Genomic DNA, 26,750 nt, shown 5'->3' on the forward strand with positions numbered 1-26,750 from the left:
ATCTTATGTTTATTGTTCAAATGTGGTCGTTTTTCAGCCTTCCTTACCTTGGCCATGTCCCTGAGTATCGCACACCTTGTGCTTTTTGTTTCTCCAGTAACGTTGCAGCTCTGAAATATGGCAAAACTGGTGGCAAATGGCATCTTGACAGCTTCACGCTTGATTTTCCTCAATTCATGGGCAGTTATACGCCTTTTTTTGCCCAACACGCTTCTTGCGACCCTGTTGGCTATTTGCCATGAAACGCTTGATTGTTCGGTGATCACGCTTCAAAAGTTTGGCAATTTCAAGACTGCTGCATCCCTCTGCAAGACATCTCACAATTTTGGACTTTTCAGAGCCTGTCAAATCTCTCTTCTGACCCATTTTGCCAAAGGAAAGGAAGTTGCCTAATAAATAAGAACACCTTATATAGGGTTTTGATGTCAGACAACACCCCTCCTCATTACAGAGATGCACATCACCTGATTTACTTAATTGATAATTGGCTCTCAAGCCTGAACAGCTTGGAGTAGGACAACATGTATAAAAAGTATCATGTGATCAAAATACAACTTGCCAAATAATTCTGCACATAATGTAGGCTATATGTTACTAATATTAGACATCATTAATCACTATTCACACATACACCATGCTTGCAAATGTGTTTCATATACAGAATGTGATAGAAATATTGGGAGATTCTCACAGCAGGTGGAAGAGTAAAGTAATTATACTAAAACTAATAATCCAATAGTAACACGTTCTTGTAAAGTGCAACAACAACACATACCCTTTCTAGAAAACATCGGCCTACCAGCTCAGGATAGTCAGTGTAATTCTCCAACTCTCTCAAGAATATTCTACAAAACATACAGCAAAACATTAGATCTAGACAAACTTATTTTTACATATTAAAAGAAGGCAAAAAAAATAGTATTATTGCAAGACAAAACCAAGGAATTAAAACAGAAATTGACCAAAATATTTTACCTTTATTTCAATTATTGTCTTTTTTTCCTACAATTGTTCATCCAAAATCCAAATCATTGTCTCACTCATTTGTAATGTCTGGCATGATCTTTTTCCATGATAAAGCTGACGGATACTAATGCTAAATTCTCATTTTTCAGGAACTCCCAACATTTTTACCATGAAGGAACTCTTATAACTACCTTGCCCCTGCTGTACAGCTAAGGCTACGTTCACATTTGCATTGTGCGGTGCAGCGTCGGCGACGCAACGCACAACGCAAATGTAAACGCATGCACAACGCAGCGTTTTGTGACGCATGCGTCCACTTTTGCATGGTTTTTGGCGCAGAAAAAACTGCATCATGCAGCGTCCTCTGCGCCCTGACGCATGCGCCACAGTGACGCATGCATCACAAAACGCAAGTGCAATGCATGTCCACGTGCCCCCCATGTTAAATATAGGGGCGCATGACGAATGCGTCGTCGCGGCTGCACCCGATGCAACGCTAATGTGAACGTAGCCTAACAATGTCTTCTAGCCTAAGAGGAGACAAAGGAACCTAAGGGTAAGTTCACACAGGGCGTTTTTTATGCTAATTTTCAGCTGCTTTTTACAGTAGAAGCAAAGCCTATGAGTTTTCAGAAATATCACACACACACATTGATTTTTGTGCGATCAGTATTTTGTGGTTTGCTGCGTTTTTTGGACATAGAGCATGTCACTTCTTTCAGCGTTTTTGCTGTGTTTTTTCAGCGTTTTCCACACATTGACTTGAATGGGTGTTGCAAAAACCCAGCAAGAAAGCAGGTATCATTATTTGCTGTGTTTTTGCTGCTGAAAATTCAAGGACATTAGCATGGACAAAAAGGAAAAATAAACGCACCAAAAACGCACCAAACACTCAACAAAAAACGCACCTAAACCTGCGTTTTTGGCGCAGCTTCTTTCCTGCCAAGAAGATCAGGTTTTGCTGCAGAAAAACTTAGCCTAAAAGTTCTATAAAATCTTGTTTGGGAAACACAACACTATGAGAAAGGATCATTTTAGTTTTCACACTATCTAAAATATTGTCCATCTGGAAAAAAAAAATCTTCAGATAGGTTTGAAAAAAAACCCAAAACAAAAAAAACATACAACATTTGCTGCCAAAGCATTAGCAATATAGACCACTGTCAGTTCTGGTGTCTGGTCCCAGCAGCTCCATTACTGGTTTAAAGTGAACCTGCCACTTGATTCAATGAGCAGCATGAAACAAAGCTGACTGATCCATTGCAGCCAGGTATATTTTTCACTGATTCACTCCGGCCTTTCAGAGGAAATATACCTTAAAGATCTTGAGACTTGAAAGCTTTTGCCAGTGGTGCTGTAAGTGATTGGCAAGTCTCATGCTAAAGAAGTGGTGAGAAGTCAGTAATGTGCATAGCCGGACTAGTCTCATCTCTGGCAATGGTTCCTGGCCAGATCTTCATACCTGGTTTTTACCTAGGTGCAGTCATGCAGGCAGGCTCGGATTCATGCTGCGCACAGTTTGGGCAGCATGAATCAGGTGACAGGCTTTCTTTACAATCAAAAAAAGGGGTCTTCCTCCCCCTCTCTGTGTAGACAACGTGCATAAGGTAGACTGGTTGCCTGTCTTATTTCAACAGCTAAGCTAGCCCACTTCTTTGTCACAGACTACATACACATCTCTAGTCACATGCCAACACAGGACGCTAAGCTTTCTCATATGTTTAACTTAAGCCGGAGGTGGAGGTGCCAGGATCAGTGACGTTCTGCGGGTGATTATTGAAAACTGAACCAGATCACTGTGGCCAAGTTCTAGCAAGAAAACACGCAACAGAGGTGAAAATAGTCAACTCTCAAAAACAACTGATAGAAAATGTGTCCTTTGGTGCTTAATGGCTAAAACACTTTACCGTAATATACATTAGGTGTTGTATTACATTTCGCGAATGTACAAGACAATAGCAACACCGAGTGTAAGGACGACGATACCCATGCAAAGATCAATCCGAATATCAAAGAATATTCAGTGTACTGAACGTTCCTATACAATTAAACATACAGTAAGCAGATGTATAGCAGACACCATCTAATAAATGGACAGTAAGCCAACGTTATAGTAGACGCTGGGAAAACTTACCATCTAAGTGCAGAAATGAAGCGGACAATTAGCCTAATTAGGTTGAACTAGTCATCCATCAATGAAATGGCCAGAAAGTTCATGTATTTTGACCTTAATATTATATAAATGAGTGAAAAGTCTACCTGTTATGAAAGTGGTAGATTTCTTCCATATTTCCAAACAACACATCCTTTTTATTGAGGAGAACTGGAGAGAGGAGATGCATTACTAAGGGATTCTCCATTTCAGCAGCATAACCCTATAGACAACATAACAAGCAAAAACATTGGTTGTACAAAATCACACGTGTACATGATCGGCACTGTGGGTATTAAACCTGAAGATGAAAAGATAGCTAGATAGGGAGAAGAACAGGGAACCACTGCATAGACTTCAAGGGTTTTTTCCACAAATATTGCACATTTTAATCAACAGATCTTGGAATAATAATAATTTTCACAATTTGATGTGTTAAATAAAATGTTCCTGTGCTGAGATAATCTTATAAATGTGCCCCTGCTGTGTACTGTGTAATGGCCGTGTCTGACAGTACAGGGACATGGTCAAAAGATGCCCACGTAGTATATTGCACAGCCCACGTAGTATATTGCCCAGCCCACATAGTATATTTCCCAGCCCACGTAGTATATTGCACAGCCCACGTAGTATATTGCACAGCCACATAGTATATTGCCCAGCTACATAGTATATTGCACAGCCCACGTAGTATATTGCACAGCCACACAGTATATTGCACAGCCACGTAGTATATTACCCAGCCACGTAGCATATTGCACAGCCCACGTAGTATATTGCACAGCCACGCAGTATATTACCCAGCCACATAGCATATTGCACAGCCCACGTAGTATATTGCACAGCCACGCAGTATATTGCACAGCCACGTAGTATATTGCCCAGCCCACGTAGTATATTGCCCAGCCACGTAGTATATTGCCCAGCCACGTAGTATATTGCACAGCCACGTAGTATATTGCACAGCCACGTAGTATATTGCACAGCCACGTAGTATATTGCACAGCCACATAGTATATTGCCCAGCCCACGTAGTATATTGCCCAGCCCACGTAGTATATTGCCCAGCCCACGTAGTATATTGCACAGCCACGTAGTATATTGCCCAGCCCACGTAGTATATTGCCCAGCCCACGTAGTATATTGCACAGCCCATGTAGTATATTGCACAGCCCACGTAGTATATAGCAATGTGGGCATCATATCCCTGTTAAAAAAAAAAAGAATTAAAATAAAAAATAGCTATATATTCACCTTCTGCTGGCTCCCGGATCGAAGCGGTTACCGACGCTCCTCGCGCGCTCCAGTCTGAAGAGTGTATTGCGGTCTCGCGAGATGATGACATAGAGGTCTCGCAAGACCGCTACGTTATCATCTCGCGAGATTGCAATGCATGGAGCGGTCACCGGAGCGTCGCGAGGAGTGGGAAAGACGGATGTGACCCTTAGACAATTATATAGTAGATGTAATGGCAGATGCTGCTTTCTGTGAGGTAAAAACATTTCAATGCCTGTTTAAAGGGAACCGGTCACGTGAAAAAACACTATTAATCTGCAAATATGGGGTTAATCTGAAGGTTAATAGTTTTCTCAACCTGCCCGGCACTTAGAGCCCCGCTGCTGGGAGGAAATGAACTTTATTCCTCCTGGCAGCATTCGGCGTTCAGTCATGGGGATACTGCCGGCACGGGTTCAGTTACCTGTCTATAAATACAGAAAGGCGGCTGTAATCACGCCCCCTGCACTGACTGACAGTAGCTCTGCATTCGAGCCTGTCAGTCACTGTTAGGGATGCAGTTACAGCCGCCACTCTCTATACACAGAGCAGTGACTGAACCCACGTCAGCGCCGCCATCGTGACTGAACGCCGAATGCTGCCAAGAGGAATAAAGGTAATTTCCTTCAAGCAGCAGGGCTCTAAGTGCGGGGTTGGGCAGGTTCAGAACGCTATTAACCTGCACATTAACCCCATATCTGCAGGTTAATAGCATTTTTTCACACGACAGGTTCCTTTTGAAAACATGTTTTACCTCACAGTAAGAATGTGTATACTCTTTTTTGCTTCCGCCCCTGCCCTGGAGATGTGATATATCATCCTGTTCTTGCACGGTCAGACACAGCCATTACACAGCACACAGCAGGGGCACATTTGTAAGATTATCTTAGCACATTTGTTTTAATCACATCCAATTGTGAAAGCTATTTTTATTCAAAGATCTATTCATTAATATGTACTTTGTTCATGGAACAATCTCTTTAAAAAAATTAAATGAAGGGCCAGTACCTGTTGTCATTTTAAATAGAGCAGAAAATAGATCAATAGTTTTATGGAAAAAATACTGGCTAAAATACATGATTTTATATTTTTTATTTACCGTATAAGCAGAATTTTTCAGCATATTTTTTGTGCTGAAAATGCCCCCCTTGGCTTATACACGAGTCATTGTACCAGAAGCCGGTGGGGGAGCGGTGGCGCAGAGGGTCACAGGACGCAGGAGCCGGTGACTGCGGCTACAACTGTGCCCGCTGCTAAAAAGAAAAGAATATTCACTGCACTGACAATGAATATTCATTTCTCTTATAGTGTGCATAGTTAAAGCCGCAGCTTCCAGCAGCTGTAAAAAAAAAAATCCTTCTTATCTTCCCTGCGCGCCTTCGCAGCATCCTGTTCCAGCTTCCAGCAGTTCTGAGCGATCACGTGTCCCCAGTAAATGGAGAGAGGTGAATATTCATTACCTTAATGAGGGATCACGTGACCACTCGGCCGCAGGCAGGGCCGCCATCAGGGCATGACGGCCGTGACTGGCGTATGGGGCCCGGTGAGCAGAGGGGGCCCGCATCGGGCCCCGTCTTATCTGCTCACCGGGCCCCTACCGGCAGCCGCAGGCTGAACCGGGCCCTTAGCGCCGACGCTGCAGCTGTTTAAAGCTATTGACGTGCGGGCGCGGGCCGCCAGCCAATCTGAGGCTGGCAGGCGCTGACATCAGCCGCAGCGTGCGTGCATGTCGCCGGCGTCTGACATCATTGTCAGTCGCCGGCGAGTGCATGCACGCTGCAGCTGCGTGGAGACTTCGCCTGCCGCAGGAGCGCGGCCAGGTAAGAAGAACTTCTTTTTTTTTTTTTTCTTGAGAGCGGCGATCCGGGGGCCCAGGGAAGAACGCTGGACACAGGGGCAAAACGCTGGACAGAGATGGGGCAGAGTGCTGGACAGAGATGGGGCAGAGTGCTGGGAAGAGATGGGGCAGAGTGCTGGGAAGAGATGGGGCAGAGTGCTGGACACAGATGGGGCAGAGTGCTGGACACAGATGGGGCAGGATTGGACACAGATGGGGCAGAGTGCTGGACACAGATGGGGCAGAGTGCTGGACACAGATGGGGCAGGATTGGAAACAGATGGGGCAGAGTGCTGGACACAGATGGGGCAGAGTGCTGGACACAGATGGGGCAGGATTGGAAACAGATGGGGCAGAATGGAGACAGATGGAGCAGGATTGGAGACAGATGGGGCAGGATGGATACGATGGAGACAGATGGGGCAGGATGGGGAGATCATATGGGGCAGAATGGATACTCATGAGGGCAGGATGGGAGAACATATGGCTGGAGCCTGCAATGAGACACACGGGGGCTAGGATGGCGAATATTACCATAGGGGCTAATTAAGGGATATTATTATTGCAGCGATGTATTTATTTTATTTTTTGAGTATACTGTTTTAAATGGGGGGAGGTCCTGTTACTGTGCAGAGTGATACTATGTCACCTTCTTTATGTGGTGTAATGTAGAGGCTGTGAAAATTAAGTAATGTGTTCTGCAAGAGGAACTCGAGATAACTGTGTTATTTCCTGCAGAGACGAGTCCTGGCTGGAAGAAATGATGGCGGTCTGTGCTGGATGAAAGATGAAGGACTTCACCTAGAGACGTCACTGGTGAGTCAGTGTTAACTTTACACTGACACTATACACTGTATACTATATACAGAGCTCCTGTGTATAATGTCACCGGTGATCACTGTATTACCTGTACACAGACACTGCTTATTAATTACAGATCTCCTGTGTATAATGGCACTGATGGTGATAGTATTGTGTTTTTTTTTTTTTTTTTATTACTGATCAGTATTGTAGTATTCAGTCACTATGTGGTGGTAATATGGGGTCTGGTCATGGTGTTGTGGTATTTGTTCCTTGTATTTGATATTATTCGGTCACTGTGGTGGTAATATGTCATCTGGTCATAGTGCTGTGGTATTTGTTCCTTGTATGTAGTATTATAGGTCATTTTAAAAATTGAAAAATAAATAAAAATATACCTAAATTGTATTGCATATTTTAACAAATATTTAGTAGGTTACAGTACAGTAGGGCCCGGCCAAAAGTGTCAACCGTGTTCTGGTGGCGGCTTAAAAAATCTTTTGGCCAAAACAAAAGCTGCCGGCTATATGTGTGATCTGGTGATGGAAACTGTTAATGTGTGATAGGTGAGAAGTAGAGATTTTCCAAGAGAGAGCGGTGGGACTGTGGACAGTTCGAGGGGTGGAGCCTGGAGGCGGGGCTGGGGTGGAGCCTGGGCGGAGTCTCAAGGGGGCCCCGAAAATTTTGCCAGTATGGGGCCCCGAAATTTCTAGTGGCAGCCCTGGCCGCAGGAGCTGCTGGAAGCTGGAACAGGATGCTGCGAGGGCACACAGGGAAGGTAAGTAGGAGGTTTTTTTAATGCTTTTCTCATGCGGGGCTATGCATTCAAGGATAGGGATGAGAAACCATGCATACAAGGATAGGGATGAGGAGCCATGCATACCAAGACAGGGATGAGGAGCCATGGACACCAAGACAGGGATGAGGAGACATGCAGACAAGGATGGGAATAAGGAGCCATGCATACAGGGATGGGGAGCCATGCATACAAGGACAGGGATGGGGGGCCATGCATACAAGGATAGAGATGAGGAGCCATGTATACAAGGACAGGGATGGAGAGCCATACATACCAGAATAGGGATGAGGGGACAATGCATATCCAGCTTATACTCGAGTCAATACATTTTCCCAGTTTTTCGTGGCCAAATTAGATGCCTCGGCTTATACACGAGTATATCCGGTATTTTCTTAAACATCTCAAATTGAAGAAACTAGAATTTTTTTCTTGATTTTTATATATGGACACACGTTTATAGGAATACATTTCCCAAGAAATATGGAACTACCCATCTGTGTGAACTAGTGTTTAGTAACTGGGCAATTTACTCTTGGTAGATAATAAAGATTCAGTAATTAATAAGTTGCAGAAGAGAGGGTCAGGGAGCTTCACCGTAGCGTTGAAAGCTGTATGCTGAGGATGGGAGTAATGAAACCAGTTGGTTGCCAATCCTGCTGGTGAACTCAGCCGTGAACAGTTAGAAAAGGAAAGGATTTCTCAGGCACCCCAACGAGGTTGGTAAAATGATTGTTCTTTTATTCAGACATAAAGTGCAGCTAAAAACAGGGGAGTGAATTAAAACCTAACAATCATTTTCATCAACCTCGTTGGAGTGCCTGAGAAATCCTTTCCTTTTCTAACTAACTAATAAATAAAATGAGCTCCGATAGAACATCTATAGAAATGGCATACCTCGAGCACAGACAGGAGCTCTTCCACATACACTCTTTCAGTCTCTATGAGTTCATTCATTACATGCCTTGAAACAAAAAAAAAAGATGCAGGATCTTATACAGGAGAACACAACCAACACACTGTACATTGCTTTGAAAAATGCATAAAGTATAAACTCTGAAAATTTTACAAACTCTAGAAACTATTATAGGGCGGTATACAATTATTAACTGGGGTTTAGCACAATACTATACTTTGAGTACCTTCTCAGCACTGCTAAATTTTCTTCATCATCCATCACAGAAGAACTTCTAACTTGACCATCAACTTCACTCTACATGAAAAACATATGCCAATTCAAAAACCTTATGTTAAAAAAAAAAAGTCTCATCAAGCCTCGTAGGAGGTGTATCCCTGTTAAAAAAAAGTCTCATCAAGCCTCGTAGGAGGTGTATCCCTTGTTTGTGAAGTAGGCCACACTCAACGCACCTTGGCTCTGCGATAGTTCATTCTTCTCTGAAGAATGTTTTCTGCACTTCCTCGGTGCTCAGAGGCCCTTTGGAGAACTAGGGGTAGGAGACAAATCTCAGGTTAATTATTTTGTGGGATGCACTAGAGTAAAGGTTTTGTTGCATATGCTAAAAACAAAAAGCGGTTAAATAAATAAACCAAAATGATCTGTTATTTGAAGATCAAACTATTGAATGTAGACCGATGTATAGTGATAAAGTAATGCTGATAATTATTATATTTTACCTGGAGAAGAACTAGGGGACTTAGCATATGCTTCTGGCCTAGGAGCCACAGGCTGCACAGGCCGCGTTTGTTTTGCCGCCAGCTTGCGTAAGCTTCCTTTCCGTTTCTCAAACATTTCTTGCATACTTTGTTGCTTCTGGAAAACCTTTTGAACATGTTCCTGTTGTGCAAAAATGTATATAATTATATTTTCCAGAAAATACAATTTAGAATGGATTTTAAAAATTGAAATACTGAAGACTTACCTGCAGTTCCAGAGTGAGAATCGTTTCATACTGTGTAAGAACACTAGGCAAATCTTTGATAGAATTTTCTGTGCCACTCTCGAAGAACTTTTCAATCTCTTGCAGTGCAGATTCTGCTCCATCCTGGGACTGGAACTTATCGACAGGTTGAGAAGCCAGCAGGTATATTCCCTCATCACACCACTCCATAGTCTGAAAAGTGTAGGGAAAATGATTAAAAAACACAAAATGGGTATTAACCCCTTCAAGATTTGGCGATTTTCATTTTAGCTTTTTCCACCCCTTCACCCAAGAGCCATAACTTTTTTTATTCTTCCATCAATATAGCCACGTGAGGGCTTTATATTTTTGCAGGACGAGTTTTACTTTTGGATGACACCATTCATTCTATCACATAATGTGCTGGAAAATGAGAGAAAAAAAAATCGGAGTGTGTTGAAATTGCAAAAAAGTAATTCCACGAGTGTTTTTGTTTTTTTATTTACCATGTTCACTATATGGTAAAACTGACTTTGCAGTGTGATTCTCCAGGTTAGTACAAGTACGCAGATACCAAACATGCAGAGGTTTTATTGTTGATTTTTTTAAAGAGGTGAAAAAATGTGGAAATTTGTAAAAAATAAATAAATCAATTTTGCTTTTGTTATTTTCCGAGGCCCGTAACGTTTTCATTTTTTGGGAGTTGGGGCTGTGTGAGGGCTTATTTTTTTAAGTTTTTGTTCCCTGAGTAGACATTTTTATTGATACCATAAGCGGGTAGGATGTTTTGATCGCCTCTTATTTCATTTTATTGCAATGTTATGACAGCCAAAAAAATTAAATTTTGGCCATTTGATTTTTTTTTCGTTGTGTCGTTTATAAAATAGGGGTAGAGAGCCCGATTCCAGCGATGTGTTACTTACTAGCCTGCTTGGTGCAGTTTTGATAGAATCCCATTTCCTCTGCTTTAGATGTAAAGTAACAGTGGTCAGAATACTGAACTTTCTATAACCCCACCCACACCCACAATTGGTAGCTACCTGTGTACAGTGATAGCAAGCTATCAATCAGTGGTGGGGGCGGGGTTGCACAGATTAACTGGACTGGCTTGCACACGAGACCTAGTCCTGCAGTGATAATCTACTGCAGATAAAACATTGACTGTATTGAAACTACATCACACAGCCTAATAAGTGACTCATCCCTGGAATCAGAATCTCGTCACCTACATTATGCTTCTCTTAAATTAAATAGCAAAAACTTATTGACTAACACGATTTAATACTTAGTTGCACCAGTTCCTTAAGACTGGCGTTTCGACACTGCTTCATTTAATGTATTAAAACCCAGACACATGCAATTTTAATTGTTCACTAACCTTCTCTAGACGCCTGTGAAGTTCTAGAGACTTGTGAAGCATCTCTCGCCTTTCCTGGCTATGACTACTGATGTCACCACATAGATGATGAAGCTCATTACACTTTGGGAGGATGGAGTCCACAGCATAGTGGTTACTAAGGATAAGATGGTCACCCTCTCTTGTTAGGACCTGCGCCATCTGTATTGTTTCCTATTGAGAAAAGATTATTTCTTTACCAATTGTAATAGCTGAAAAACATACATATAGAAATATATCCTTCGGAATCAATGCTTTGAGAAAACAATACCTTTGTATATACATAGTTTAATAGAAGCAAGTTCTGTATGTATACAGTATATATATTTTTAAATCAGAGACAGGCAGCCAAGTTCACACTAGCATATATATATATATATATATATATATATATATATATATATATATATATATATCGCCCCAGATTTATCCAGTACATTGACTTTTTTATATATATATCAGTAGTTATTAAACACTAACTAGACTATTAAATATTAACTAAACTATATACAGTTTCTATGTAAAGAATTGTGATGTAATTGTGCAAAAAGTCAGAAGTAATAGAGTGACTTTGCATCTGATTTTTCTTGTGCACCCATAGACTTAAATAGCTCATCCATTGAAGTCTATGGGTGAACAAAAAAATCAGATTCAATACGAAAAAAATGTATTGAATGCTACGATTATTTTCATATACAGATTCAGTCCATGAAAAAACTCCCTCATCTGCATTGCCCCATTGAACAATACTGCTCTGAGAGCTGCCAGTGTCCTCTGGAGCTTACCTGGGCCTTTTCCTCAAAAGTGCAGAGATCCTTCAGTATGTGTTCCACATGGGAAGAACTATTTCCTATATCGTTAAATGTTGATAACCTTTCATTAATATTGTCCAGAGTTGCCTTGACCTAAGTTGAAACAGATAACAAAACATTCAAAAATAGTGAAAATAATAATATCAGGGAAATGGACATATATAAAAAGGAATCAGGGAAATTTATCAAGCTAAATGCGCCATAATTGTGCTAAAATTTGCACTAATCTGATGTCTTTCATGACTTGCACCATATTTACTATGGACATGATAGATATATCCATTTTCACCAGTTTTGTGGCATAAATACATCTCAATTAATGGCTGTTTCATATGCAACAAATTCAACATAGGATTTGCGCCAGTTTAATTTAAAGTTGTCTTTTGTTGTTTAGTTAATTTTCAGCTTTTTATATCAATGTGGTTTTTCTAAATGTTTTAGACTAAATCAACAAATGCGACTTTTCAAAAAGTCAAAACATTTTATGCAAAATATACTCCAGTTCTCATTTGAAGTGATTTATACCAGCCTATTTTTTGTGCAAACTGTGTGACATTTTCAAGAAAATGTTATTTTTTTGTAAGTCTACAAGGGAGCAAAAAAATTATAAAACAAAAATAAAGACCGTTCATGATCTTGTGTGCGCCATTTTGAAGAATTAGGGGCAAAAAAACAGCAACAGATACCACAAGACAAAACAAGAAAAGTACCATAACTAAAAAAAAAAAAAACACAAATGGTGAATCAGGGCCTATGTGTTTTAGACACTTTTGTCCCTTGTCTGATAAGGAGTGTGACCTCACTGAAAGACGTGGCTTAGTGTAAAGGTAACGAGACTTAACGTGGCATTGTCATGCCAAAATTTGCACCAAATTGGGGAGAATATTTGTGGCAGAAAGTAAGCCATCTAATAGGTGATATCGACTTAAACCAAACCTTTCAGAAAATATGACAGATTTATCACATATGAAATACTGTGATAAACATTGTGAATTTTAACACTATTTAGTAAAAGTTGGCACTGTCTAACTATATGTCCCAAAGTTTCTAGTTCTGAATAATAATAAACATAATACCCAGCAGAGATCAGTTTACCAAATAACTGTTCCCTCCAGGGTCATTTGGGGTGAGGGACAGTAATAAGAGTCACATGAGGTTGATAATAGGTCTATGCCTGACAGTATATGGAGAAACTGGATTTCCAATTATCCACCTCACCTCTCGAAACTTTGTCTCAAAATGTCGCAGTTGCAAGCACTGTTCAAGCTTTTGTTGATGCTTTGTCCAAAACTCATCAAACGCAGTTTCTGTTTCATTTAGTTGCATAATAAGCCTGTATAAAGAATAAGATGCCAAGATGTTTGACACAAACATAACAAATCACAAAAGTCTTTAAAGTCAGCTACAACTTCAGAACTTGAGCCACATGGGTACAAAAGCAAAATCTTCTACAGTGTCATCCATGTCCCATTAATAATACTAGGGTCTTCTTATGTAGGTTGGGGGCTTTGGGGTCCTCTCCAGGCACCAGCGTCGGATGCCATGAATCAGACAATAATGTAGAATTATCAAAAACCATCCAAAAGGCAAAAAAAGCTCCTTGAAGATTGTAAGCTTGCGAGCAGGGACCTCACCCCTAATGTCACTGTTTAAATTGTCTTAACATGTACTAAATTTATTGTCTGTACATGTCCCCGCTTAATTGTAAAGTGCTTAGGAATATGTTGGCGCTATATAAATAAAAATTATTATTATTATTATTATTAAAAGGCATACTGTCTCTATTGTCTAGCAACAAAGGTGCAAATTTAATTTACCAGGACAGTTCAAGGAATTAAGGCCGAGTTCTGTTTCTATGGGCAGCAATAAAACATTTTCTGATTTACCGTTTTGATAATTGATGCTATTTTCATCTGGTTGGGTACATGGGGAAACTATGAGGAAACTAGTACAACAGTACAAACTGGGGCTTGATTGTCCAGGATTAATAAAATATGGCATAATTCAATGAGACTGGACTGAAATACTAGACCACCTAAGGACAGGCAGCAGCATTGCACTATTCTTGGAAGAAATACACCATATTCTCCGGAAAACACCTCAGTGCCGCCTAAGTTCACCATTCATTCTTAACAAAAACAGTCGTCTGAGACTACAGACGTCACCAATGTGAAAAACATCACAATTAGGCTGGGTTCACATTGCGTTAATGGCAATGCGCTGACGACATCAGTTACATAGCGGCACTAACGCTATGTAACGGATGCGTTAGCGCACCCATTAACTGCCATTATGTAGCGCATGTCATAATCGGCAGGCATTAGCGATGTGCCGTCATTCTGTGACGGACCCTCGGACACAGTCTGCAGCGTTTTAGGGTCCGTCACCGCTAGCACAGATAGAGCATCTGCGCTAGTGCGATCACATAAGCGCGATCTTTTTTGCGACTTGCGTTAACGCAGTCCGTTTAACGTTTGCGTTGAACGGACTGCACCAACGCAATGTGAACCCGGCCTTAGACACCACAAACTTCAATTTATATCAGTGACATCAGCAAGGAAAGAACATCCAGCTTTAGCTCAGACTTACCGCAATAGTAAATCTGGAATTTCAATAATTACATAGTGAATATTTTTGCGCAAAACTGAAATTGTGAATGTTCACACCTCTCTACTGTTGTTTGGTTATCCTGCTGGTCCTGATTCATTCTGTATTCCGGGTCCTCTAGAACAGGCTGCCTGATCCGTTCCAAGATGTAATTTCCCTGCTTCAATGCCAATCCCAAATCATCCTGTATTAAATAAACATGAAAGTCTTCTAGATTAACACAGATTATATCAATCTACGGCTCAGTTCACACTTATACAGTGCTCTATGCTGAGCACTACATCAGGGTTTTTGTCAGAATCCAACCCAGAAAAACTGTATCCCATCGGGAACCATGACAGAGCCATTCACACAAATGAAACCCACAGAGTCACGTTTGACATTGAGTGGCCTACATCCTGGCAGTATTCGTCTTTTTCACACATGCACAAACATGTGGTTAGCAAAGTTCATAAACATGTGGTTAGCAAGGTTTATAAACGTGTGGTTAGCAAGGTTCATATGTCTGGAAAACACAAATAGGGTGTCAGAAATGCAAATAGGACTTCATAACTTATCCTACATCCAGATAGCCATTTCTTAGTGACATTCTTGAGTCTTCTGGTTTTCCACATGTTGTCACATATATGGTTAAAAACAGATATATGAGGTCCAGTGACTTGTAGGCTGCTCACCTTCATTTTCTCCTTCTTCTCTGTGTGCACAGCTAATAGAGAACTGGTGGTTGTCACATCATTAGGCAGCTCGGTCTCAGCTAATTCTGTCCCAAAGGACTGGAGCGTCTGTGCAGTCTGCTTGACCATCAGGGCAAAACTTTCTATTGCCTATGAGGATAAAGTCAGTGCAATACGACAGTAAGCATAAATAACATGGTATTACCAGGAAGCAGTCATTCACAGTGATACTGGACAGGTAGTCAAGCCTGTAATAAAGCAACAGTATAAAGCAAAAGGAAATGTGGAAATGTCACTCACTGTGCGATGCGATAGCCAGTTCTTATGGCAATAACCCAGTGTTCCACCAAGGTCCTGGGTCAGCTGTGACTTGTCAATATAGTTCTGTAATTCTGCTGCTGAATTCAGCATTATGATCTGTGTACATACATGGAAAGCACTCATTAGAGGAACTTCATGGTATTATATATTTTCTACACACTGGCACTAATGCTGTACAAATGTATTGCTGCTTGTATGACTCAATATGCCTGAAATTTGCAGTGTCCTCCAAGTACAATCATGAGCAGTGTGCGTGGTTGTACGCATTGTATGTCCCTAACCAGTAAAAAAAAATATACCATTTTTTTAAAAATAACTGAAGGAGTTAATGGAGTTGTTCATGTCAGAAAAAATATGAATACTTATTTTTTTTTTCCATAAAAACAGATCCACACCTGTATATTCACTCCATTGAAGTGAGTAGGGCTGATGCGCAAAACCACACAAAACTTGTGGACAGGTATGGCACTAGTTTCAAAAGTAAGAATCCATGTTTTTCTAATCTTGGAAAATTCCTTGAACAGTGCTTCACATATTCAGTAGTGATGAGCGAATGTACTCGTTGCTCGGGTTTTCCTGAGCACGCTTGGGCGGTCTCCGAGTATTTGTAACTGCTCGGAGATTTAGGTTTTGTTGAAACAGCTGCATGATTGCATGATTTGCAGCTGATGGCCAGCCTGAGTACATGTGGGGGTTGCCTAGTTGCTAGGGAATCCCCACATGTACTCAGGCTGTCTATCAGCTGTAAATCATGCAGCTGAGGCAATGAAAACGAAATCTCCGAGCAGTTTCAAATACTCAGAGACCACCCGAGCGTACTCAGGAAAACCCGGGCAATGAGTATACTCGCTCATCAGTGATCACTAATGTTCAGTATTTGGTGAATTTTTTACCTCAGAATTTGTAAGGCAGAACAAGGAGAGGGTGATAAATACAGAAGTGGTGACGTGTTTCTATTATACTTTTCCTCTGACTGTCGTGCTCCTGAGGTAAAATCCTGACCAAATGCTGAAAGTGTGCAGGTGGCCTAAAGTTACATACTACTACACGAAATATGGAAACACCCCTTCTTATTAGTGGGTTTGTCAATTCAGTCACACCAACTGAAACAAAATCATCAAATGAAATAAAGTGATCTATAAAGAAAAATGTTATATGTCATAAAAAAGAGTCTAGGGATTGTCAGTGTGGCCCGGTGATGAGATGCCACCACGCATCATGTTTGTCAAATTACTGACTTGACCAATTGTAAAGAAAAGCTATAAAAGCAATAATGGCTCATGGAACAATGCTGCAGAACACTGAAGCATGTGGAACTCGCCTGTAACACTTGCGGTGTAAGTGTGTGTGTGTGTGGGGGGTCTACGGTTTCCAGTTTGGACGACCATCCTGACTCAGGTCTATCAGTGCTGTGACTGCATTTCCCGTGGCTGATGACATTAGCTCTGATGACAAATTTGGAGCTGGCACATACAGTATGCATGCCAAAATTTAGTATACTGAAAGCTATCTGGAGTTCTCAGATTTTCATTTGTAATGTGGATTCTCCAACAACAAAATGAATTAAGACAACTTTATTTTTGTTTCTGAAAACCCACTGTAATTTCCATCCTAGAAGCTGCCTAATGTACACAATCTTCACAATCTCCTTGTGATGTCCAAGAGATGGTATGTAAAAATCAATTTACAGATCCTAGGTCACTGGTCCAGTGGCACGATCATAGTCCGGGGCCGCTGGATCGGAGCACTGCAAATTTCCTCTTACCTAATGGCATCCACGGCGCCTCTTCTGATTAGTAAGTCTGATGATAAGTCATGTGTAAACACGACAATAATGACGTTACACTAGCAGGTAGGAGGAAGACTGCAGGGCTCCCATCTGGCGGCCATGAACTGCTAACGGGACATAATTGGCCAGGGTTCTGTGAATCAATTTGCTCATCTGTAACTATACAAAAATGATATCTTGCATTTTTTCACCAGAAATAGAACACTTGATCATGGGTTATGTTGAGAATTACAGCATGGCCCCAATCACGTCAATAAAGGTGCAAAGACAGATCTGGCAAAGGACAAGAGTGGGGTTTAGTGCAGAAAAAAATGTATTCTACGTCTACATATTTTTTCATCAACAACTTTACATCTTCTATCTGTTGCTGCATTCTCAATAATTTAGTGTTTTCATTCATATGCAAATGAGGAGATAAGTACTCCTGGTGTGACAGAGCACTTCCTGAGCCTCTGCCTCACTACCATTTTTACACACCCAATACCACCTTCTTTAGCTTGACTGATAGTTCACTGTCAGTGCAACATCAGGCGCCAAGCAAGGAAATGAGCTAGTAAGCTATCAATTAAGCAAAAGGGGCTAGTCCTAGGCAGGGAAACGAGCTCAGGAGGCAAAGGATTGGGAAGCATTGTCACTCCCAGAACGCTGAAAATCTTATGTCTCAGAAATGATGGATGCAGTAGAAGATTAAAGGGAACCTGTCACCCCGTTTTTTCAGATTGAGATATAAATACTGTTAAATAGGGCCTGCGCTGTGCGTTACTATAGTGTATGTAGTGTACCCTGATTCCCCACCTATGCTGAGAAATACATTACCAAAGTCGCCGTTTTCACCTGTCAATCAGGCTGGTCAGGTCAGGTGGGCGTGGTGACATCGCTCTTTTCTTCCCCAGCTTTCCGTTGGTGGCGTAGTGGTGTGCGCATGTCGCAGTGACGAATCCACTGCGCGCACGTGAAGAAGCAGCGCGCGATCTGCGCTATTACCCCCTGTCATCGGTGGGGGCGGCCATCTTCCTGGGGCCGCGCGTGCGCAGATGGAGTGCTCTGCTGCACGGGGCTTCAGGAAAATCACCGCGGGATGCCGCACGTGCGCAGAAGAGATCGCGGCGGCCATTTTCCCAAAGCCGAGTTTGCATCTATAGTAACGCACAGCGCAGGCCCTATTTAACAGTATTTATATCTCAATCTGAAAAAACGGGGTGACAGGTTCCCTTTAAGTAAGACCTGAATGTCCATTTCTGAGGTTTGGGGAGGTTGATCTTACTGACAGATTCTCTTTCAGGTACTCCCATAACACTATACCATGGGTTAGGTGAAGAAGGCATGGATCATTTCTGCAATAGATTAGCCAAACCACATTTATCACATATTTTGGCTATATTAATATATCTATATAAGGGACAATCAGAGTACATGGTCCACAAGTGTGGATGAGAGTTCATTTTTGTATTTCATAGAACCAAACAGTATTCTGCCTTTACATCTTCTACCAGTCAGTATTTCACGGTATTAAATAGGAATACAAGACATTGGCTGGGAAATGGTTCAACATGGGATTAGGAAATAAATTATAGTCTATCCAACAATTATTATATTGAACTTTCTAGACCGAGAGTCGAGAATGAAAACAAAATCAGCATCAATAGACTTGTCTAAACCACTATTATAACAAAACTTTCCCATCTTACAAACAAATACACTTGGATAGTTGATCGCCCACTAGCAAGCTATCCGTCTGGGTTATTACAACAAAATCTGCATAGGTAAGGCTAGGTTCCCATTGCGTTAATGGGACCGCGCTAACGGACAGCCGTGCAATGCGTCCGTTAGCGCGCCCATTAACAGCAATGGGGACACGCATCACTAGCGTGTGCCATTTTCGGCACGCGCTAGCGATGTGCCGGTGTTTTGTGGCGCGCCGCGGACGCTGCTTGCAGCGTCCGAGGCGCGCCAGCGGTCCGTTCCCTGCTCTCGCAGACATCTGCGAGAGCGGGGACGTTTAACGCGACCCCTTTATATCACATTGCGTTAGCGCAATCCGCTAGCGCTAGGCGTTAAACGGATTGCACTAACGCAATCTGAACCAAGCCTTATATGGGAGCACAAATGCACCAAAAATACGCTCGTCTGGCCTAAATATGTTTGTTTAATTTTAGCTCTACATTAGGTTTCTAAACTTAATGCAGTAGCTCCAAATATTCAAAGAACTCATATTTCTTAAAGGGAATTTGTAAGCAAGTTTTTGCTACCTCATCTAAGAGCAGCATGATGTAGGCAAAGAGACCCTGAATCGAGTGATTTAACACTTAGTTTACTGGGTGCAGTGGTTCTGACACAGAGTTCTTAGATTTAGCAATGCAGGAGAGCTGAGAAAGCTAACCCCGCCCCCACACCAGGCTCTGTATTTACCTTGTCTATTGACAGTGAGCTGCTTATCACAGGAGGGGGCGGAGTCAGGCTAGGTCTCACTCACTGTTGTAGCTGCTATAGTTCAGGTGAGAAAACCTTCAGTGTAAATAAACAGCACACAGCCTGACATGTGACACATCATTCATGCTGTCCTCAGATTACATAGCAAAAACCTGCAGACAGACTGCCTTTAAAGTCTTAGAAAACATAACAAAAAGTCGGTTGTCATATACTTGTCACTTACCGGTACCTTCATTTTAAAGTCATCTTTGTTTAATTTGAATGCAATGTCTGACAGGGTTCGCTGAAGTATTCCTGATGGCCGCAAAACAATAACTAGTTGCAGGTTCCCTGGGAATGATGCCTATAAGATGCAACATGAACATAAAGGGCATCAAAAACATAATAAAGAAATAACATAACTAATGTGAGATGTTCACTATGCACTGGGAGGTCACTGAAGTCACGCTGGCCGCACCCCTATGACTGAAAGCTAGAGGCTACAAGGAGAAATAAAATGTATTTCCTTCAGGCAGTGGGGCTCTCAGTGCGAGCACTTGGCAGCTTCAGAACACTATTAATCTACAGATTAAACCCATATCTACAGGTTAATAGTGGTTTTTTTAACATGACAAGTCCTCTTTAAGTCTACACCACATGTTCAAAACTTTATGAGGAATTCGGTTTCCATAACTCCACTAACATTACACATTCAGTGCAGACACATGGGATATGTTATACCTCAGTGACGTGCTATGGACACAGAGGAAGAATGATTTGTGAAGACAATAAGCATGTCCATTATTCTAGAAAATTCAGCCTGGAAAAGACAATGATTTGCCCAATGAGAAGCAGCTCTGTCGAATGGGGCTAGACCTCCACATTCACAGGTATATCCACATCAGAATTCTGAGTTTTCTGTTGTAGATCCTTTTGAAATAAAACCAGAGCTTCCAAAATAAAAATCCTTAGGCCATTTTATCACACGTGAAAACACTGTGCTTTTTTTCTGTGTATGTTGGCACCTATGTGGACATTTTTACACGCATTTCCGTTTTTTTATGCATTTTTAGTGCATATTTGGCAACACATTTTTTTATGATTTTTTTGTGCAAATACACTGGAATTCTGCACTAAAAATTCCATTGTGTGGAACATAAAAACACACAAAAAGCAGACGTTAAACAGTATTCTCAAATGCACAGTCAGTATGAGGGTTCATGAAACTTTTCTTGAACTGTTAAAAGAAGATTTTCTGCACGAAAAAATGCAAAAGACAAAGCAAAGTATCTACCGTAAGTTACATGGAAAATGGCGTCAATATGGTATAAAGTTAATTCATATCTTGGGAGCAAAATAATTGTTTCTCCACCATAAATATGCCTGAACAATGACTTGGCTCAGCATGCGTGTTTATTTCAGTAAAGCGAGATAAACAGGCCCCTGGCAGACATCTCTGGCAGCAGCTTATCCTGATGGTGAAATGACGGTCTGTTCTGTGTGCGGAAAGGAAGTGACAGCAGCTTGGATTACGCATAATCCAGGAGGGCGTTAAACTAGAAGAAGAGGGGACGGGAAGAAAAACATTAGACTTGAACAAAGAAGATCCAGGAAAACATACTCAGAAGGGAGGTAAGAACATTTCTAAAACAATCCACAGCGAGGAGATTGGAACAAAACAAAATCCTCTAAACTGCATGCTCGCAAACGCCAGAAGCCTGACAAACAAGATGGAAGAACTAGATGCAGAAATATCTACAGGTAACTTTGACATAGTGGGAATAACCGAGACATGGTTAGATGAAAGCTATGACTGGGCAGTTAACTTACAGGGTTACAGTCTGTTTAGAAAGGATCGTAAAAATCGGAGAGGAGGAGGGGTTTGTCTCTATGTAAAGTCTTGTCTAAAGTCCACTTTAAGGGAGGATATTAGCGAAGGAAATGAGGATGTCGAGTCCATATGGGTCGAAATTCATGGAGGGAAAAATGGTAACAAAATTCTCATTGGGGTCTGTTACAAACCCCCAAATATAACAGAAACCATGGAAAGTCTACTTCTAAAGCAGATAGATGAAGCTGCAACCCATAATGAGGTCCTGGTTATGGGGGACTTTAACTACCCGGATATTAACTGGGAAACAGAAACCTGTGAAACCCATAAAGGCAACAGGTTTCTGATAATAACCAAGAAAAATTATCTTTCACAATTGGTGCAGAATCCAACCAGAGGAGCAGCACTTTTAGACCTAATACTATCTAATAGACCTGACAGAATAACAAATCTGCAGGTGGTCGGGCATCTAGGAAATAGCGACCACAATATTGTACAGTTTCACCTGTCTTTCACTAGGGGGACTTGTCAGGGAGTCACAAAAACACTGAACTTTAGGAAGGCAAAGTTTGACCAGCTTAGAGATGCCCTTAATCTGGTAGACTGGGACAATATCCTCAGAAATAAGAATACAGATAATAAATGGGAAATGTTTAAGAACATCCTAAATAGGCAGTGTAAGCGGTTTATACCTTGTGGGAATAAAAGGACTAGAAATAGGAAAAACCCAATGTGGCTAAACAAAGAAGTAAGACAGGCAATTAACAGTAAAAAGAAAGCATTTGCACTACTAAAGCAGGATGGCACCATTGAAGCTCTAAAAAACTATAGGGAGAAAAATACTTTATCTAAAAAACTAATTAAAGCTGCCAAAAAGGAAACAGAGAAGCACATTGCTAAGGAGAGTAAAACTAATCCCAAACTGTTCTTCAACTATATCAATAGTAAAAGAATAAAAACTGAAAATGTAGGCCCCTTAAAAAATAGTGAGGAAAGAATGGTTGTAGATGACGAGGAAAAAGCTAACATATTAAACACCTTCTTCTCCACGGTATTCACGGTGGAAAATGAAATGCTAGGTGAAATCCCAAGAAACAATGAAAACCCTATATTAAGGGTCACCAATCTAACCCAAGAAGAGGTGCGAAACCGGCTAAATAAGATTAAAATAGATAAATCTCCGGGTCCGGATGGCATACACCCACGAGTACTAAGAGAACTAAGTAATGTAATAGATAAACCATTATTTCTTATTTTTAGGGACTCTATAGCGACAGGGTCTGTTCCGCAGGACTGGCGCATAGCAAATGTGGTGCCAATATTCAAAAAGGGCTCTAAAAGTGAACCTGGAAATTATAGGCCAGTAAGTCTAACCTCTATTGTTGGTAAAATATTTGAAGGGTTTCTGAGGGATGTTATTCTGGATTATCTCAATGAGAATAACTGTTTAACTCCATATCAGCATGGGTTTATGAGAAATCGCTCCTGTCAAACCAATCTAATCAGTTTTTATGAAGAGGTAAGCTATAGGCTGGACCACGGTGAGTCATTGGACGTGGTATATCTCGATTTTTCCAAAGCGTTTGATACCGTGCCGCACAAGAGGTTGGTACACAAAATGAGAATGCTTGGTCTGGGGGAAATTGTGTGTAAATGGGTTAGTAACTGGCTTAGTGATAGAAAGCAGAGGGTGGTTATAAATGGTATAGTCTCTAACTGGGTCGCTGTGACCAGTGGGGTACCGCAGGGGTCAGTATTGGGACCTGTTCTCTTCAACATATTCATTAATGATCTGGTAGAAGGTTTACACAGTAAAATATCGATATTTGCAGATGATACAAAACTATGTAAAGCAGTTAATACAAGAGAAGATAGTATTCTGCTACAGATGGATCTGGATAAGTTGGAAACTTGGGCTGAAAGGTGGCAGATGAGGTTTAACAATGATAAATGTAAGGTTATACACATGGGAAGAAGGAATCAATGTCACCATTACACACTGAATGGGAAACCACTGGGTAAATCTGACAGGGAGAAGGACTTGGGGATCCTAGTTAATGATAAACTTACCATTAACTGTTTGCCTTGCCAGTGCCAGGCAGCAGCTGCCAAGGCAAACAGGATCATGGGGTGCATTAAAAGAGGTCTGGATACACATGATGAGAGCATTATACTGCCTCTGTACAAATCCCTAGTTAGACCGCACATGGAGTACTGTGTCCAGTTTTGGGCACCGGTGCTCAGGAAGGATATAATGGAACTAGAGAGAGTACAAAGGAGGGCAACAAAATTAATAAAGGGGATGGGAGAACTACAATACCCAGATAGATTAGCGAAATTAGGATTATTTAGTCTAGAAAAAAGACGACTGAGGGGCGATCTAATAACCATGTATAAGTATATAAGGGGACAATACAAATATCTCGCTGAGGATCTGTTTATACCAAGGAAGGTGACGGGCACAAGGGGGCATTCTTTGCGTCTGGAGGAGAGAAGGTTTTTCCACCAACATAGAAGAGGATTCTTTACTGTTAGGGCAGTGAGAATCTGGAATTGCTTGCCTGAGGAGGTGGTGATGGCGAACTCAGTCGAGGGGTTCAAGAGAGGCCTGGATGTCTTCCTGGAGCAGAACAATATTGTATCATACAATTAGGTTCTGTAGAAGGACGTAGATCTGGGGATTTATTATGATGGAATATAGGCTGAACTGGATGGACAAATGTCTTTTTTCGGCCTTACTAACTATGTTACTATGTTACTATAATGCTCAAATTATCATCCTTTATTAAAGGGAACCAGTTATTCTGAGAAATTATTTACCTGCAGATATAGGGGTAATCTGCAGGTAAATGACATTTACGCCTTGTGTAGCCAGCTTCCTAGAGCAGTGGCTACAGTGCCTAAATTAAGTTTTATTCTCCCTTCCAGCGATTGCGGCGATGCAGGGAGCGGGTTACAGTCACTGATCACTACACAGTGAGGCGGCTGTAATCAGTCCCCTGCACTTTGATTGACAGCATGTGCAGAGCAAACCGTCAAACCTTCCCACACCACCTCCAGGGATGGAAGCAAGGGGCTGCAGGGACAATAAGACTTCTACCTGTATCCACCGCTCCAAGGTTTAAATGCTAATTGCATGCAGATTACCACTATATGTTCAAAATAAATAGCATTTTTTTGAAGTGACAGGCTCCCTTTAAGCTCCAGTTTCTTAAAGAAGCACTCTCTTTTTTTTTTCTTTTCATAAAGGTTTTAAGTTCATTTTCTCCCTGTAGCAGAAATATCAGTAAGGCAGGAAGGTAAGCATGATTTTAACGCTATTTACCTGCAGATCATATTTGGAGTTAAATAGAGTTTCTGGAACTGATCGGTTCCTTTGAAATCCATCTTGTAGACCTGAAAAGGCTGGTGTATTTACTTTACAAAAATCCATTTCAGAATGGCTATATACGGTAATCCTTTTTGAACGTTTCCCCCAACTAAAAATAAAATAATGTACTGGACATTATTGTACTGCGCAGTAAAAGGAGCACCTCACGCTGTATTCATAAAATGTTCATTTTAATTTGAAGATTATATAGACCTTCTGACTTGGATTTTCAAAGTACACCAGCCTCATCAGGTCTAGTAAGTCTATGTAGTAATGTATGCTGTTTGTATTATGAAACCTGGTGATGGATCATCTTAATCCATTCTTCAAGCCCCTTGTATTTTTGACCAATCATAATAATTTCAAGCCAGGAATCTAATGTCTAAGTTGAAATAATCTCATTAAATTAGCATTCTCTTTATTCTAATGATCCCCATGTTTTTAATGTTGGTGAGGCTTTTTCCCCACCTGTAGAAAAAAATGCAGACTTATTACCCTCCTTATAATTACGTGGATCACGTCATAATTATTAAGTATTGCCGGTGAACTGTTCCTTCGCTAATGATTTCATTCTAGCACAAAGCTACGGCAGATCATCATTGACAGGTACGTGGTCTACAATTTCCTAGGCCTCAGAATCTCTAGTTCCTGCAGCATTAGAAAGCTCTAGGAATACATATACTAACAAGTACTAGAAAATTTAGAAGTTAGATAATTTATTAATGTAGTTATTAATTTTGGGTTGATCTTTATGCTCCAATTCAGTCACTGTGGCCTTTTATTATTCCATGTTATTTCAAGCACTTGCTGCATCTTTGAAGCCATAGTCAAAATAACCAAAAAATGAAATGGGTGGAAAAGTCATTTGTATCGGAGATCACACAGGCCTCCAGAATTGGAGAACGATGACACCCTATGAAAGGCAACGTCAGCAAGCAATTGTGAATTGCCACAGTATGGTGAGCTCAGATAGTGTATGATGCCATACAAATCGGACAACAACATGGACTTACGGCAATCCTCAGTATCGATGCTTTTATAGACGTCCATTTGTCCAGCCTTCGGTCGATGACTAGGATGAAGCCAATTCCTGCATCTTGTAAACTAGGTGTAAAAATAGGAACAGGGAGAAGCTGCGGTTATTATTATTCCACGTGCAGACGCTGCCTCCTCACTATGGTGCAGTTTTTTAACCCTCTATTCACAGAGCCAAAGCAGATATTTACAATGAAGCAAGCACAGAGTTTCCCCCAGAATCAATGTCACCTTCCCATACAGGGTTCTCCTGCCACCCATCCGATGTCGATTATTCCATTTTGGCTCAATCTGCAGCAGCCTTGGTGCTTTTACATTTCCTTTTCACGGCAACTGCAATAATGGTCTTAGAGAAGAGCCACCTCTCATGGTTAACGGCAAATGTTCCATATCCATGCAGCTGCATTGAGGAAGCGGAGCACACAATCCAGCGATCAGCTCCCCGGGATCCACCTTGCTTAAGAAGCCATCGACTTGCAGAAGCGATCTATTTATATGGTAGTGGTTCCACCTTAATCACAGCAGCGTAACACATTGGGTTAGTGAGGAAGATCCTCATCTCTGACGCCGATGGAATGACCTTTATTTTTTCTCCTTTCTGCTCTGTTTAGCAGCATATGCACTCGACACAGAGTATAAATGAACATATAACTAGCTGCTTCCAATCGAGGATTTCAGGAGCAAGCAAATAGTGCAGCGCCAGCATCTGACTGGGGGCTGGGGCCAATCACAGCAGCTTGCAAGAATGAAAAAGCAAAAGACTGACAAGAATAGCTAATAACAAGCACACGATGAGCGCTGGATAGCATCTCAGTTCATG

At 41.3% G+C, this 26,750-nt stretch overlaps 1 protein-coding gene across 5 annotated transcripts in view; it reads right to left on the reverse strand.

Moving 5' to 3' along the window:
• Positions 1–26,750, reverse strand: part of MCF2L (MCF.2 cell line derived transforming sequence like) — a 398,998-nt gene that overhangs the window by 43,691 nt on the left and 328,557 nt on the right. For 4 of the 5 annotated variants that reach the window (XM_069757895.1, XM_069757893.1, XM_069757896.1 and 1 more), the window contains 15 exons: positions 25,909–25,999; positions 19,939–20,058; positions 15,476–15,592; positions 15,176–15,325; positions 14,561–14,685; positions 13,113–13,227; positions 11,868–11,987; positions 11,065–11,256; positions 9,708–9,899; positions 9,463–9,622; positions 9,196–9,272; positions 8,970–9,040; positions 8,725–8,791; positions 3,226–3,341; positions 776–845 (listed from right to left, as the gene is read on the reverse strand). In XM_069757895.1, coding sequence (XP_069613996.1) covers positions 776–845; positions 3,226–3,341; positions 8,725–8,791; positions 8,970–9,040; positions 9,196–9,272; positions 9,463–9,622; positions 9,708–9,899; positions 11,065–11,256; positions 11,868–11,987; positions 13,113–13,227; positions 14,561–14,685; positions 15,176–15,325; positions 15,476–15,592; positions 19,939–20,058; positions 25,909–25,999 — 1,783 coding nt within the window. Of the gene's footprint in view, positions 1–775; positions 846–3,225; positions 3,342–8,724; positions 8,792–8,969; positions 9,041–9,195; positions 9,273–9,462; positions 9,623–9,707; positions 9,900–11,064; positions 11,257–11,867; positions 11,988–13,112; positions 13,228–14,560; positions 14,686–15,175; positions 15,326–15,475; positions 15,593–19,938; positions 20,059–25,908; positions 26,000–26,171; positions 26,273–26,750 lie in introns of those variants that run through there. The other variant, XM_069757897.1, reaches the window with a different exon arrangement.

Source organism: Ranitomeya imitator, chromosome 3, assembly GCF_032444005.1.
Source record: "Ranitomeya imitator isolate aRanImi1 chromosome 3, aRanImi1.pri, whole genome shotgun sequence".
Classification (NCBI taxonomy): domain Eukaryota; kingdom Metazoa; phylum Chordata; class Amphibia; order Anura; family Dendrobatidae; genus Ranitomeya; species Ranitomeya imitator.